This window comes from Hyla sarda, chromosome 2 (assembly GCF_029499605.1).
Source record: "Hyla sarda isolate aHylSar1 chromosome 2, aHylSar1.hap1, whole genome shotgun sequence".
NCBI lineage: Eukaryota > Metazoa > Chordata > Amphibia > Anura > Hylidae > Hyla > Hyla sarda.
In genome coordinates, this window is record NC_079190.1 from 14,048,261 (window position 1) to 14,063,292 (window position 15,032).

The 15,032-nt window shown below is 43.6% G+C and overlaps 1 protein-coding gene across 2 annotated transcripts in view; it reads right to left on the reverse strand.

Annotated features, from left to right (window-relative positions):
- Nucleotides 1–14,706, reverse strand: part of MOGAT2 (monoacylglycerol O-acyltransferase 2) — a 101,192-nt gene extending 86,486 nt beyond the window's left edge. The window contains exon 1 of one of the 2 annotated variants that reach the window (XM_056561186.1): nt 14,531–14,706. In XM_056561186.1, coding sequence (XP_056417161.1) covers nt 14,531–14,612 — 82 coding nt within the window. In that variant the 5' untranslated portion in view covers nt 14,613–14,706. Of the gene's footprint in view, nt 1–5,193; nt 5,772–14,530 lie in introns of those variants that run through there. The other variant, XM_056561185.1, reaches the window with a different exon arrangement.
- Between the last annotated feature and the right edge of the window lie 326 nt (nt 14,707–15,032).

Genomic DNA, 15,032 nt, shown 5'->3' on the forward strand with positions numbered 1-15,032 from the left:
GTGTGGTCATACAGTAACAGCTGCACAGTCCTCTCTATCCCCTCCCTGCACTCATCTCTATGATCATTTTGTTGTGGATTTGTGATTGGTTTCCCCACTTTCTATGTATAGGGGGAGATCTTCTGGAAATCTGCAACAAAATCCACATGCAATGTATGAAGATTTTGTTGCGTATTTGTGACAGATCTGTATGGAAAATTCCCATCACTTGTGGAATCATCCTAATAGGACGTATTCAGTCCCAGTGCCCGGGGGAGGGGCAGCACAAGTCGTAATTATGGTCCTATAAACCACCATATGGTGCATAAATAATACCGCGGCTGGTGCATTCAGTTACTACCTACTCAACCTAAGCCACAAAGACTATTGATTGTTTAGGAAATGACCCTGTACGCAGCAGACCCCTCCTCACAGATAATAGATCTGTCAGTGATGAAGTCTTTGTTGTCTATTGGTTGGGGACAATGTATCATAGGATACAATAATTATTGTTATGGGGTCCACAGGGGGGATTCTGCAATTACCATCTGATGACAGATACCTGCAGCCTCCTCTATGGGAAGATCACTGCATACAGATTATTACAGATAGAGCAGTGTGCCTCCAGCTGTTGCAACACTACAATTCCCAGCACGCCCGGACAGCCAAAGTCTGTAGTTTTGCAATTGCTGGAGGTACACTGGTTGGGAAACACTGGGCTAGAATGAGATAACATACAGATTTATAATCCTAGGGGAAGATCACTGCATACAGATATATATGGCTTGGGGGAAGCTCAATGCTTTAGAGCAGTGGTCTTCAACCTGTGGACCTCCAGATGTTGCAAAACTACAACTCCCAGGATGCCCGGACAGCCGTTGGCTGTCCGGGCATGCTGGGAGTTGTAGCTTTGCAACATCTGGAGGTCCGCAAGTTGGAGACCACTGCTTTAGAGTATCACCTGCCTTGTATTATGGTATATATGGTAGGTGATACTGTATTTATTATACAGTACTGTTCTTGTACTATGGGGGCTTTGTAAACACACGTGGCCTTCAATACCGGACAAATTCTCTCCTAAAGCCCAATGACGCTCCTTCTCTTCTGAACATTGTAGTTCGCCCGCAGAGCACTTTACATCCACATATGGGGTATGTTCTTACTCTGAAGAAATGGTGTTACAAATTTTGGGGGCTTTTTTCCTACTTTCCCTTGTCAAAATGAAAATTTTAGGGTAACACCAGCATTATAGTGAGAATTTTTTTTTTTTAATTTTCCCATGTTACTTTCCGTGAGGGGTTTAGTTTCCAAAATGGGGTCACATGTGGGTATTCATTTTTTTGTATCTATGTCAGAACCGCTGTAAAATCAGCCGCCCCTGTGCAAATCACCAATTTAGCCCTCAAACGTACATAGTGCGCTCTCACTCCTGAGCCTTGTTGTGCGCCCGCAGAGCACTTTACACCCACATATGGGGTATTTCAGTACTCAGGAGAAATTGAGTTACACATTTTGGGGGTCTTTTTTTCCTTTTACCTCTTGTGAAAATGAAAAGTATGGGGCAACACCATCATGTTAGTGTAAAATTAATTTTTTACACTAACAGGCTGGTGTAGACCCCAACTTTACCTTTTCATACCGGGTAAAAGGAGAAAATCCCCCCAAAATTTGTAACACAATTGCTCCAGAGTACGGAAATTCCCCATATGTGGCCCTAAACTGTTCCCTTGAAATACGACAGGGCTCCGAAGTGAGAGAGCGCCATGCGCATTTGAGGCCTGCATTAGGGATTTGCATAGGGGCGGACCCGGATGCAAGCTTTAGGCCCTATTCACACAGTAGAATTTCCTCAAGCGGAACTCCGCTTGAGGAATTCCTCCTCAAATGAAAGCTAAATAAACTTCTATGGGAGTCCACACTCCCATTCACACTTCTGCAGAATTTCCGCTTGGATTCCTCACCAATTCAGCACAAAATCGTCAAAAGCGGAAGCGGAATTGGGGCAGATGAGTGGAAATTCTGCCGTGTGAATAGTGCCTTACAATTGCTTCCGCTACTAAAAATATTCTACTCCAGTGATTCCCAAACAGGGTGCCTCCAGCCTTTGCTAAACTCCCAGAATGCCTGGACAGTCAGTGGCTGTCCGGCAATGCTGGGAGTTGTTATTTTGCAACAGCTAGAGGCTCTCTTTTGGAAACACTGCCGTACAAGACGTTTTTCATTTTTATTGGGGGAGGGGAAGGAGGGCAGTGTAAGGGTGTGTATACGTTGTTTTTTAGGGTACATTTGGACTGGCGGGGGTTTACGGTGAGTTTCCCACTAGGAGTTTGAGCTGCAGCAGAAAATTGCCGCAGCTCAAACTTGAAGCAGGAAACTGACTGTAAACCCACCCGTGTGAATGTACCCTGTTCATTCACATGGGGGGGGGGGAACCTCCAGCTGTAGCAAAAGTACAACAACCAGCATGCACTGACAGACCATACATGCTGGGAGTTGTACTTTTGCAACACGAGCGCCAAGGACCGGAATTTCCACAGGCGTACAGGTATGCCCTGGGTCCTTAAGGATTGGGGATACAGGGTGTATGCATACACGTTGCGTCCCCAAGAGGTTAAGCCAGTACATGACCGGGCCCGTCTGAAGTTTGCGTTTGGATGATCCAGAAGAAGTTTGGGAGAATGTCGTATGGTCAGATGAAACCAAAGTAGAACTTTTTAGTAAAAACTTGTCGTGTTTATAGGAGAAAGAATGCTGAGTTGCATCCAAAGCACACAATACCTACTGTGAAGCATGGGGGTGGAAACATCCTGCTTTGGGGCTGGTTTTCTGCTAAGGGACCAGGACGACTGATCAGTGTAAAGGAAAGAATGAATGGGGCCATGTATCGTGAGATTTTGAGTGAAAACCTCCTTCCACCAGCAAGGGCATTGAAGATGAAACGTGGCTGGGTCTTTCAGCATGACAATGCTCCCAAACACACCGCTGGGCAACAAAGAAGTGGTTTCGTAAGAAGCGTTTCAAGGTCCTGGAGTGGCCTAGCCAGTCTCCAGATCTCAACCCCATAGAAAACCTTTGGAGGGAGTTGAAAGTCTGTGTTGACCAGCGACAGCCCCAAAACATCACTGCTCTAGAGGAGATCTGCATGGAGGAATGAGCCAAAATACCAGCAACAGTGTGTGAAAACCTTGTGAAGACAGAAAACATGTGACCTCTGTCATTGCCAACAAAGGGGATAGAACAAAGTATTGGGATGGACTTTTGTTATTGACCAAATACTCATTTTCCACCATAATTTGCAAATAAATTCTTTAAAAATCTGACAAGGTGATTTTATGGATTTTCCTCTCATTCTGTCTCTCATAGTTGAGGTTATAATCTATGATGATAATTACGGCCTCTCATCTTTATAAGGGGGAGAACTTGTACAATTGGGGGCTGACTAAATACTTTTTTGCCCACTGTACATCAGCCCCTCAGTAGACAGTTTCACACATGACATCACACATGGTTTAGATCAGTGGTCTCCAAACTGTGGATCACCAGTGGTTGCAAAACTACAACTCCCAGCATCCTGGGAGTTGTTGTTTTGCAATAACTGGAGGTCCACAGTTTGGAGATCATTGGCTTAGATACATCTGCCTATCAGGAGATAATTTTTGTCAGAACATGCTGGGATTTGTAGTTTTGCAACAGCTGGAGTGCCACAGTTTGGAGACCATTGGCTTAGATACCTTTTTCCTTTCAGCAAAAAAGTTTCAGATGTGATATGCTTAAAGACAACTAACCCTCAGGAGACAATTTCACATGTAAAAGGCTTAGATACATTAGATCCTTGGTAGAGAACATCACACATGGTAGGCTTTGATCAGTGGACATTCCTGTTGGCTGTCCAGGCATGCTGGGATTTGTAGTTTTGCAACTGCTGGATGTCCACAGTTTGGAGACTACTGGCTTAGATACATTAGCCTCTCAGGAGACATTTTTACTCATGTTAAGCTTAGATACATCTGCCTCTCAGCAGACAGAATCACAAATGCAGCAGCTCAGCGAACCCTGATAGAGAACCTGTAGCGGGGCCCCGGGCCCCAACCTACCATGTACCATATATATAATACTGGACCAGGTGAGACTTCTACATCTGCACCCCATGTATCACACATGCTAGCCTTAGATACAGGGCTTAGTACACAGTATCACAGATCATAGGCTGAGATACATTGCTCGGCAGCACAGTATTATAAAACATATGCTCAGATTACCTGTAATACGTATGCACAGAGCAGACCGGTTTGTTACACTGTGTCAGGCCCGGTTGGTTACAGTGTGTCAGGCCTAGTTCGTTACAATGTGTCAGGACCAGTTTGTTACAGTGTGTCAGGCCGGGTTGGTTACAGTGTGTCAGACCCAGTTCGTTACAGTGTGTAAGGCCGGTTGTTTACACTGTGTCCGGCCCAGTTTGTTACAGTGTGTCAGATTGGTTGGTTACAGTGTGTCAGGCCCAGTTTGTTACAATGTATCAGGTCGGTTGGTTACACTGTGTCAGGCCCAGTTCCTTACAGTGTATCAGGTCCAGTTCGTTACAGTGTGTCAGGCCCAGTTCCTTACAGTGTGTCAGGCCCGGTTGGTTACACTGTGTCAGGCCCAGTTGGTTACAGTGTGTCAGGCCCTGTTGGTTACAGTGTGTCAGGCCCTGTTGGTTACAGTGTGTCAGGCCCTGTTGGTTACAGTGTGTCAGGCCCAGTTTGTTACAGTGTCAGGTCGGTTGGTTACAGTGTGTCAGGTCGGTTGGTTACAGTGTGTCAGGCCCTGTTTGTTACAGTGTGTCAGGCCCTGTTGGTTACAGTGTGTCAGGCCCAGTTTGTTACAGCGTCAGGTCGGTTGGTTACAGTGTGTCAGGTCGGTTGGTTACACTGTGTCAGGCCCAGTTTGTTACAGTGTGTCAGGCCCTGTTGGTTAAAGTGTGTCAGGCCCTGTTTGTTACAGTGTGTCAGGTCGGTTGGTTACAGTGTGTCAGGTCGGTTGGTTACATTGTGTCAGGCCCTGTTTGTTACAGTGTGTCAGGCCCTGTTTGTTACAGTGTGTCAGGCCCTGTTTGTTACAGTGTGTCATGTCGGTTGGTTACAGTGTGTCAGGCCCTGTTTGTTACAGTGTGTCAGGTCGGTTGGTTATAATTTGTCAGTCCCGTACATTAGGAAACAAAGAGCACTGTCTTACCCAGAGCCAGGAAGGAGTACACCCACTGGACCACGGCCGCCGTCTGCAGCCTCCGCTCTAAGGGGACGGAGCGTGGGGCAAATTCAATCGCCATGCTGTGAGTGCACGGAGAAGGATTTCCTGCAGCCTGGGTATTGGGGATCAAAGTCTGCCTGATACCAGACATGGTGTTGCAATGTGAACGTCGCCCTGCTGTGATCAGTGTGTCACCGCTATCAGCCTGGACATTATACGATATACTAGACCAGACCCCGATCTGTCAACTAAGCACAAACTTATCATCACTCACTGATACAACTTATCTGGTTAACCCATCAGTGCCCACAGCAGGAACACAAATCTCTTTCCTGACCATTGCTGGTTTGTTACAATGTATCAGTGCAGGTTAAAATGTATTAGGCTATTGTCCTCACAGAGGATTGTCTACAACTGAAACGAACCCTCAGCTCCTCCATGCAACAGGTCTGGATGGGTTTTTTTCAGGTTTGGATTCATAATATGAATACTTACATTTACTGACAGCAAGCAGAGATCTTGAAAAAAGAGGGAAATGAAACATAAATTACAATAAATAAAAAAATAACTAAATAACAGTCATTGAACTGCATTTATTAAATGGGTTCTGTTATGGGGGCACTGTGGATATCACTCTATGTGGACACTGTGGCCATGGTACTGAATGTTATTAAATGGAGCCAGAAAGTTAAACAGATTTGTAAATTACTTCTATTAAAAATCTTAATCCTTCCAGTACTTTTTAGAAGCTGTATACTACAGAGAAAATTCTATACTTTTTCAATTTATTTTTTGTCTTGTTCACAGTGCTCTCTGCTGACACCTGCTGCCCATATCAGGAACTGTCCAGAGCAGTATAGGTTTGCAATGGGGATTTTCTCCAGCTCTGGACAGTTCCTGATACGGACATCAGCAGAGATGTCAGCAGAGAGCACTGTGGTCAGACAGAAAGGAAATTCAAAAAGTATAGAATTTCCTCTGTAGTATTCAGCAGCTAATAAGTATTGGAAGGATTAAGATTTTTTTAAATAGAAGTAATTTACAAATCTGTTTAACTTTCTGGCACCAGTTGATTTAAAAAAAAAAAAAGGTTTCCACCGGAGCACCCCTTTAAGGTACTGTGGATGTCACTGTTATGGGGGCTTTGTGACTGACACTGTGGTTATGGTTTTGACTTTTATTGGGACACTATGGATGCCACTGTTATGGGGACACTGTGGTGGACTGTAGCTGACACTTTTATGGTACACTAAAATGTCACTGTTATAAAGGCCCTGTAGATGTCACTGTTATGGTGGTAATGTGGCTATAACTGCAGTGTTATAGGTCACTGGGGGCGTCACTGTTATGGAAGCACTGTGGCTATTACAGCTATGGGGGTGCTGTGGCTATTACAGCTATGGGACAATGTGGCTATTACAGCTATGGGGGCACTGTGGCTGTCACTACAGGGGGGGGCACTGTGGCTGTCACTACTAGGTGGCACTGTGGCTATCACTGTTAAGGGAAACTATGGCTGTGACTGTTCTGTTGCACATTGGCCATAACTATGATGGGGCACTGTGGCTATCACCACTATTGGGGAACTGTGGATGTCACTGTTCTGAGGGCACTGCTGCTATCACTGTAATGTCCCCACTTTGGCTATAACTGTTATGGTGCACTGTGATTATCACTACTATGGGGGTCACTGTGGCTATGACTACTATGGAGGCACTGTGATTATCACTACTATGGAGGCACTGTGATTATCACTACTATGGGGGGCACTGTGGCTATCACTACTATGGAGGCACTGTGATTATCACTACTATGGAGGCACTGTGATTATCACTACTATGGGGGGCACTGTGGCTATCACTACTATGGAGGCACTGTGGTTATCACTACTATGGAGGCACTGAGGCTATCACTACTATGGAGGCACTGTGATTATCACTACTATGGAGGCACTGTGATTATCACTACTATGGAGGCACTGTGATTATCTCTACTATGGAGGCACTGTGATTATCTCTACTATGTGGCACTATGGCTATCACTACTATGGAGGCACTGTGATTATCACTACTATGGAGTCTATGGAGGCACTGTGATTATCACTACTATGGGGGTCACTGTGGCTATGACTACTATGGAGGCACTGTGATTATCACTACTATGGAGGCACTGTGATTATCACTACTATGGGGGGCACTGTGGCTATCACTACTATGGAGGCACTGTGATTATCACTACTATGGAGGCACTGTGATTATCACTACTATGGGGGGCACTGTGGCTATCACTACTATGGAGGCACTGTGGTTATCACTACTATGGAGGCACTGAGGCTATCACTACTATGGAGGCACTGTGATTATCACTACTATGGAGGCACTGTTATTATCACTACTATGGAGGCACTGTGATTATCTCTACTATGGAGGCACTGTGATTATCACTACTATGGAGGCACTGTGATTATCTCTACTATGGAGGCACTGTGATTATCTCTACTATGTGGCACTATGACTATCACTACTATGGAGGCACTGTGATTATCACTACTATGGAGTCTATGGAGGCACTGTGATTATCACTACTATGGGGGGCACTGTGGCTATCACTACTATGGAGGCACTGTGATTATCACTACTATGGAGGCACTGTGATTATCACTACTATGGGGGGCACTGTGGCTATCACTACTATGGAGGCACTGTGATTATCACTACTATGGGGGGCACTGTGGCTATCACTTCTATGGAGGCACTGTGGTTATCACTACTATGGAGGCACTGAGGCTATCACTACTATGGAGGCACTGTGATTATCACTACTATGGAGGCACTGTGATTATCGCTACTATGGAGGCACTGTGATTATCTCTACTATGGAGGCACTGTGATTATCTCTACTATGGAGGCACTGTGATTCTCACTACTATGGAGGCACTGTGATTATCACTACTATGGAGGCACTGTTATTATCACTACTATGGAGGCACTGTGGCTATCACTACTATGGAGGCACTGTGATTATCACTACTATGGAGGCACTGTGATTATCACTACTATGGGGGGCACTGTGGCTATCACTACTATGGGGGGCACTGTGATTATCTCTATTATGTGGCACTATGGCTATCACTACTATGGAGGCACTGTGATTATCACTACTATGGAGGCACAGTGATTATCACTACTATGGAGGCACTGTGATTATCACTACTATGGAGGCACTGTGATTATCACTACTATGGAGGCACTGTTATTATCACTACTATGGAGGCACTGTGGCTATCACTACTATGGAGGCACTGTGATTATCACTACTATGTGGCACTGTGATTATCACTACTATGGAGGCACTATGATTATCACTACTATGGAGGCACTGTGATTATCACTACTATGGAGACACTGTGATTATCACTACTATGGAGGCACTCTGGCTATCACTACTATGGAGGCACTGTGATTATCACTACTATGTGGCACTGTGATTATCACTACTATGGAGGCACTGTGATTATCACTACTATGGAGGCACTATGATTATCACTACTATGAAGGCACTGTGATTATCACTACTATGGAGGCACTGTGATTATCACTACTATGGAGGCACTGTGATTATCACTACTATGGAGGCACTGTGATTATCACTACTATGGAGGCACTATGATTATCACTACTATGGGGCACTGTGCTTATCACTACTATGGAGGCACTGTGCTTATCACTACTATAGGGGGCACTGTGGCTATCACTACTATGGAGGCACTGTGATTATCACTACTATGGAGGCACTGTGATTATCACTACTATGGAGGCACTGTGATTATCAGTACTATGGGGGGCACTGTGGCTATCACTACTATGGAGGCACTGTGATTATCACTACTATGTGGCACTGTGGCTATCACTACTATGGAGGCACTGTGATTATCACTACTATGGGGGGCACTGTGGCTATCACTACTATGGAGGCACTGTGATTATCACTACTATGTGGCACTGTGGCTATCACTACTATGGAGGCACTGTGATTATCACTACTATGGGGGGCACTGTGGCTATCACTACTATGGAGGCACTGTGATTATCACTACTATGGAGGCACTGTGATTATCACTACTATGGGGGGCACTGTGGCTATCACTACTATGGAGGCACTGTGCTTATCACTACTATGGAGGCACTGTGATTATCACTACTATGGGGGGCACTGTGGCTATCACTACTATGGAGGCACTGTGATTATCACTACTATGGAGGCACTGTGATTATCACTACTATGGAGGCACTGTGGCTATCACTACTATGGAGGCACTGTGATTATCACTACTATGGGGGGCACTGTGATTATCACTACTATGGAGGCACTCTGGCTATCACTACTATGGAGGCACTGTGATTATCATTACTATGGAGGCACTGTGATTATCACTACTATGGAGGCACTGTGATTATCATTACTAAGGAGGCACTGTGATTATCACTACTATGGAGGCACTGTGATTATCATTACTATGGAGGCACTGTGATTATCACTACTATGGAGGCACTCTGGCTATCACTACTATGGAGGCACTGTGATTATCACTACTATGGAGGCACTGTGATTATCACTACTATGGAGGCACTGTGATTATCACTACTATGGGGGCACTGTGATTATCACTACTATGGAGGCACTGTGATTATCACTACTATGGAGGCACTGTGATTATCACTACTATGGAGGCACTGTGATTATCACTACTATGGAGGCACTGTGATTATCACTACTATGGAGGCACTGTGATTATCACTACTATGGAGGCACTGTGATTATCACTACTATGGAGGCACTGTGATTATCACTACTATGGGGGCACTGTGATTATCACTACTATGGAGGCACTGTGATTATCACTACTATGGGGGGCACTGTGGCTATCACTACTATGGAGGCACTGTGATTATCACTACTATGGAGGCACTGTGATTATCACTACTATGGGGGGCACTGTGGCTATCACTACTATGGAGGCACTGTGATTATCACTACTATGGAGGCACTGTGATTATCACTACTATGGAGGCACTGTGATTATCACTACTATGGAGGCACTGTGATTATCACTACTATGGGGGCACTGTGATTATCACTACTATGGAGGCACTGTGATTATCACTACTATGGAGGCACTGTGATTATCACTACTATGGAGGCACTGTGATTATCACTACTATGGAGGCACTGTGATTATCACTACTATGGAGGCACTGTGATTATCACTACTATGGAGGCACTGTGATTATCACTACTATGGAGGCACTGTGATTATCACTACTATGGAGGCACTGTGATTATCACTACTATGGAGGCACTGTGATTATCACTACTATGGGGGGCACTGTGATTATCACTACTATGGAGGCACTGTGATTATCACTACTATGGAGGCACTGTGATTATCACTACTATGGGGGCACTGTGATTATCACTACTATGGAGGCCCTGTGATTATCACTACTATGGAGGCACTGTGATTATCACTACTATGGAGGCACTCTGGCTATCATTGTTATGAGTGAATGTTATGGGGCACCTAGGCCTTCACTTTTATGGGGGCACTGCAGCCATCACTCCTGTAGGACAATTATTGACTACAGTCTAGCCCCCTCTATGGAGGAGACAATGGGGGAGATTCATCAAAACCTGTCCAGAGGAAAAGTTGCCGAGTTGTCCATAGCAACCAATCAGATAGCTTCTTTCATTTTAAAGAGGCCTGTGAAAAATGAAAGCAGCCATACTATTGGTTGCTATGGGCCTCTTCCTCTATACGAGTGTTGATAAATCTCCCCATGTTTTGCCAATGCATCTACGCCCTCCTCCCTATTAGAGTGCACCCTCATTTAATGGAGTCTGTTTTAGTCTTTCACCTTGATATTTCTGCACTTCACCATCGTGTCCACTAGAGGTCAGTCATTTCAGAAATTCTTTTCTAACCCAAACCGTCCCTTATGCATCAGGTAATACATGACCTTTAGTTCTGTGCAGTTATCCTTATCTTATCAAATGGAACCCCCAATCCGGGACGTGCACAGACATTTTGGGGGCAGGAGCTGAACTAAAAAAGAAAAAATGGCACTTCTTATAATTATTTATATAAATGCCCACATAATGATGCCAGACTGCCTAGGGCCCTTATAGGAGGAACATGAAAAGGGCAGGGGCTCAAGCCCCCTTTTCTATTCATCCTGTGTATGTCCCTGCCCCCAATATATAGGTCTGGAATTTTATATCATAATGTAAAATAGACCAATAGACCAAGCAAAAACAAAAAAAGAGGGGATAGAAAACACAAGGAATTTCAACTATACTACACACTATAGGGTGCATGTGTAGGAAGGGCACCATATGGCACTATTAATGATGCAATAGTCTTTGCTGCTAAAAATGAGTAGGTCAGCTGGAGGCACCCTGGCTGGTAAACACTGACCTACCCAATTTTATCAGCAAAGACTATTGATTGAAATGTTCAGGAAATGACCCCATGTACAGCAGGTAACATAATATGTAGAATGATAGATCTGTCAATGCTGAAGACTTCGTTGCCTATTGTTTTTTGATTATTTATCAGTGTGTATGGAGGAATATATTCACCATACATATTACCATCATTCTGTTACTGACCAAATCCTGTATACTCACGAATAATACCAGTATGCATGGAGGAATAGTATCACCATACATATTACCATCATACTGTTACTGACCAAATCCTGTATACTGAGACCAATATTACCGATAATTCCAGTATACAAGGAGAAATATTATCACTATATATATCACCATCATACTGTTACTGACCAAATCCTGTATACTGACCAATACTACCGGTATACATGGAGGAATAGTATCACCATACATATTACCATCATACTGTTACTGACCAAATCCTGTATACTGAGACCAATATTACCGATAATTCCAGTATACAAGGAGAAATATTATCACTATATATATCACCATCATACTGTTACTGACCAAATCCTGTATACTGACCAATACTACCGGTATACATGGAGGAATAGTATCACCATACATATTACCATCATACTGTTACTTATCAAATCTGTATACTGAGACCAATATTACCGATAATTCCAGTATACAAGGAGAAATATTATCACTATATATATCACCATCATACTGTTACTGACCAAATCCTGTATACTGACCAATACTACCGGTATACATGGAGGAATAGTATCAACATACATATTACCATCATACTGTTACTGACCAAATCTGTATACTGAGACCAATATTACCGATAATTCCAGTATACAAGGAGAAATATTATCACTATATATATCACCATCATACTGTTACTGACCAAATCCTGTATACTGACCAATACTACCGGTATACATGGAGGAATAGTATCAACATACATATTACCATCATACTGTTACTGACCAAATCTGTATACTGAGACCAATATAACCGATAATTCCAGTATACAAGGAGAAATATTATCACTATATATATCACCATCATACTGTTACTGACCAAATCCTGTATACTGACCAATACTACCAGTATACATGGAGGAATAGTATCACCATACATATTACCATCATACTGTTACTGACCAAATCTGTATACTGAGACCAATATTACCGATAATTCCAGTATACAAGGAGGAATATCATCACAATACATATTACCATCATACTGTTACTGACCGAATCCTGTTTAATGACCAATATTACCAATAATACCATTATACAAGGAGAAATATTATACCTACACATATCACTATTATACTGTTACTGACAAAATTCTTTATACTGGGACCAATATTATCAATAATACCAGTATACAAGGATGAAAGTTACTGACCAAATCCTGTATACTGAGACCAATATTACTACTTTTTGCCCTCATATAGCAGATAGGCCCACACTGTGACCTCATATAGTAGTATTTTTATATTTAAACAAAAATGATGAACTTTTTTTTCTTTCTCTCTCTCTTTTTTTTTTTTGTTAACGCCAATCAACAAGGGACAGGATGGCAAATACACTTCACTGCAATACTAATGTATTACAGTGTGTTGTGGTCGTGATCCTTTCAGTTGGCCTCTAGCAGCTATTTAACCATTCTGCCCCCCCCCCTCCCCTATTGTCTTACAGCTTAGATGCCACAGTCGCTAATGACTGCAGCATCTAAGGAGTTAATTGGCTAGAATAGGAGTTGTCTCAGATCCTGGGCTCTGCCAGTGAGTGTCAGCTGTCGTAAATAGTCGGCACATGCTGTGTATGGAGCAGGCTCGGAATCTGGGTCCCCTCCATACTTTCATGTATCTATGGATACACATAGGACTGCATAAGAGCTGTATACACGTAACGGCAGATTTCTAAACATTTTAAAAATAGCTTCACTTCTTATTTTTTAAATGCATTGGAGAAAAAAAAGAAATAAAGTATGCAAACCTCCTAGAATAAGAGGCTTTAATCTATTGATATTCAGAAGGTTAAAGGGGTACTCCGCCCCTAGACATCTTATCCCCTATCCAAAGGATAGGGGGTAAAATGTCTGATTGTGGGGGTCCCGCTGCTGGGGACCACCATGATCTCGCTGCTGGGGACCACCACGATCCGGTGCTGCACTTCGCTCTGTGCCAGATGACTATCGATGGGGGCGGAGGCTTATGACATCACAGTCACGCCCCGCTCGTGACATCACGGCCACGCCCCCTCAATGCAAGTCTATGGGAGGGTGCGTGACGTCCGTCACGCCCCCTCCCATAGACTTGCATTGAGGGGGTGTGGCCGTGACATCACGAGCCTCTGGCACTGCACTCGACGCTCTAAACGAATGCCGGGTGCAGCAGAGAGATGGCGGGACCCCCGTGATCGGGGATAAGATGTCTAGGGGTGAAGTACCCCTTTAATGTTCCTACAGTATTTTTGCCCACTGCAGCTACTGAACACTATACACACTGGGGAAGATTTATCAAAACCTGTCCAGAGGAAAAGTTGCTGAGTTGCCCATAGCAACCAATCAGATCGCTACTTTCTTTTTTGAAAAGGCCTGTGAAAAATGAAAGCAGCCATCTGATTGGTTGCTATGGGCAACTTAGCAACAGGACAGGTTTTGATAAATCTCCCCCACTATACGTATCTATATACATTTTATACATCTATAGACACAATATATATATATATATAGAACAATGCTAGGACTGTATATACTGCAGGACTAACTTTGCTTCTGTATCTATTATATAACACTACAGGAATAATAATCCTGAGCTGTCAGCTCTTCTGCCAACTACCTGCTGAGCCCGCACCCCTCTCTCTGGCCTCCAGAACAAAGACCCTGCGGTCCCATCTCAGCACTTTCCCAGGAATGTCCATTCATGTGTGACAGGATCCATTCATTATTTACCAGTCCTGACCACAAGACTTGTCCATAGAGGAGGAGGAGGGGTGCTGGATGTGCACAGTGTTAGACGTATAGATTAACCCAGTTGTGAGTATAAACCCCGGAGATGACATCTATACATTCAACCAGTCACACGTCATATGACCGTGCAACAACAGAATGTATATCCCACAAGTAATGTCTCCAGTAATGTCTACAAGAATATAACTACTATAATACTGCCCACTATATATGAGAATATAACTACTATAATACTGCCTCCTATATACAAGAAAATATCTACTATAATACTGCTACTATATACAAAAATTCAACTACTACAATACTGTTTCTATATACAAGAATATAACTACTATAATACTGCTCCTATATACAAGAATATATCTACTATA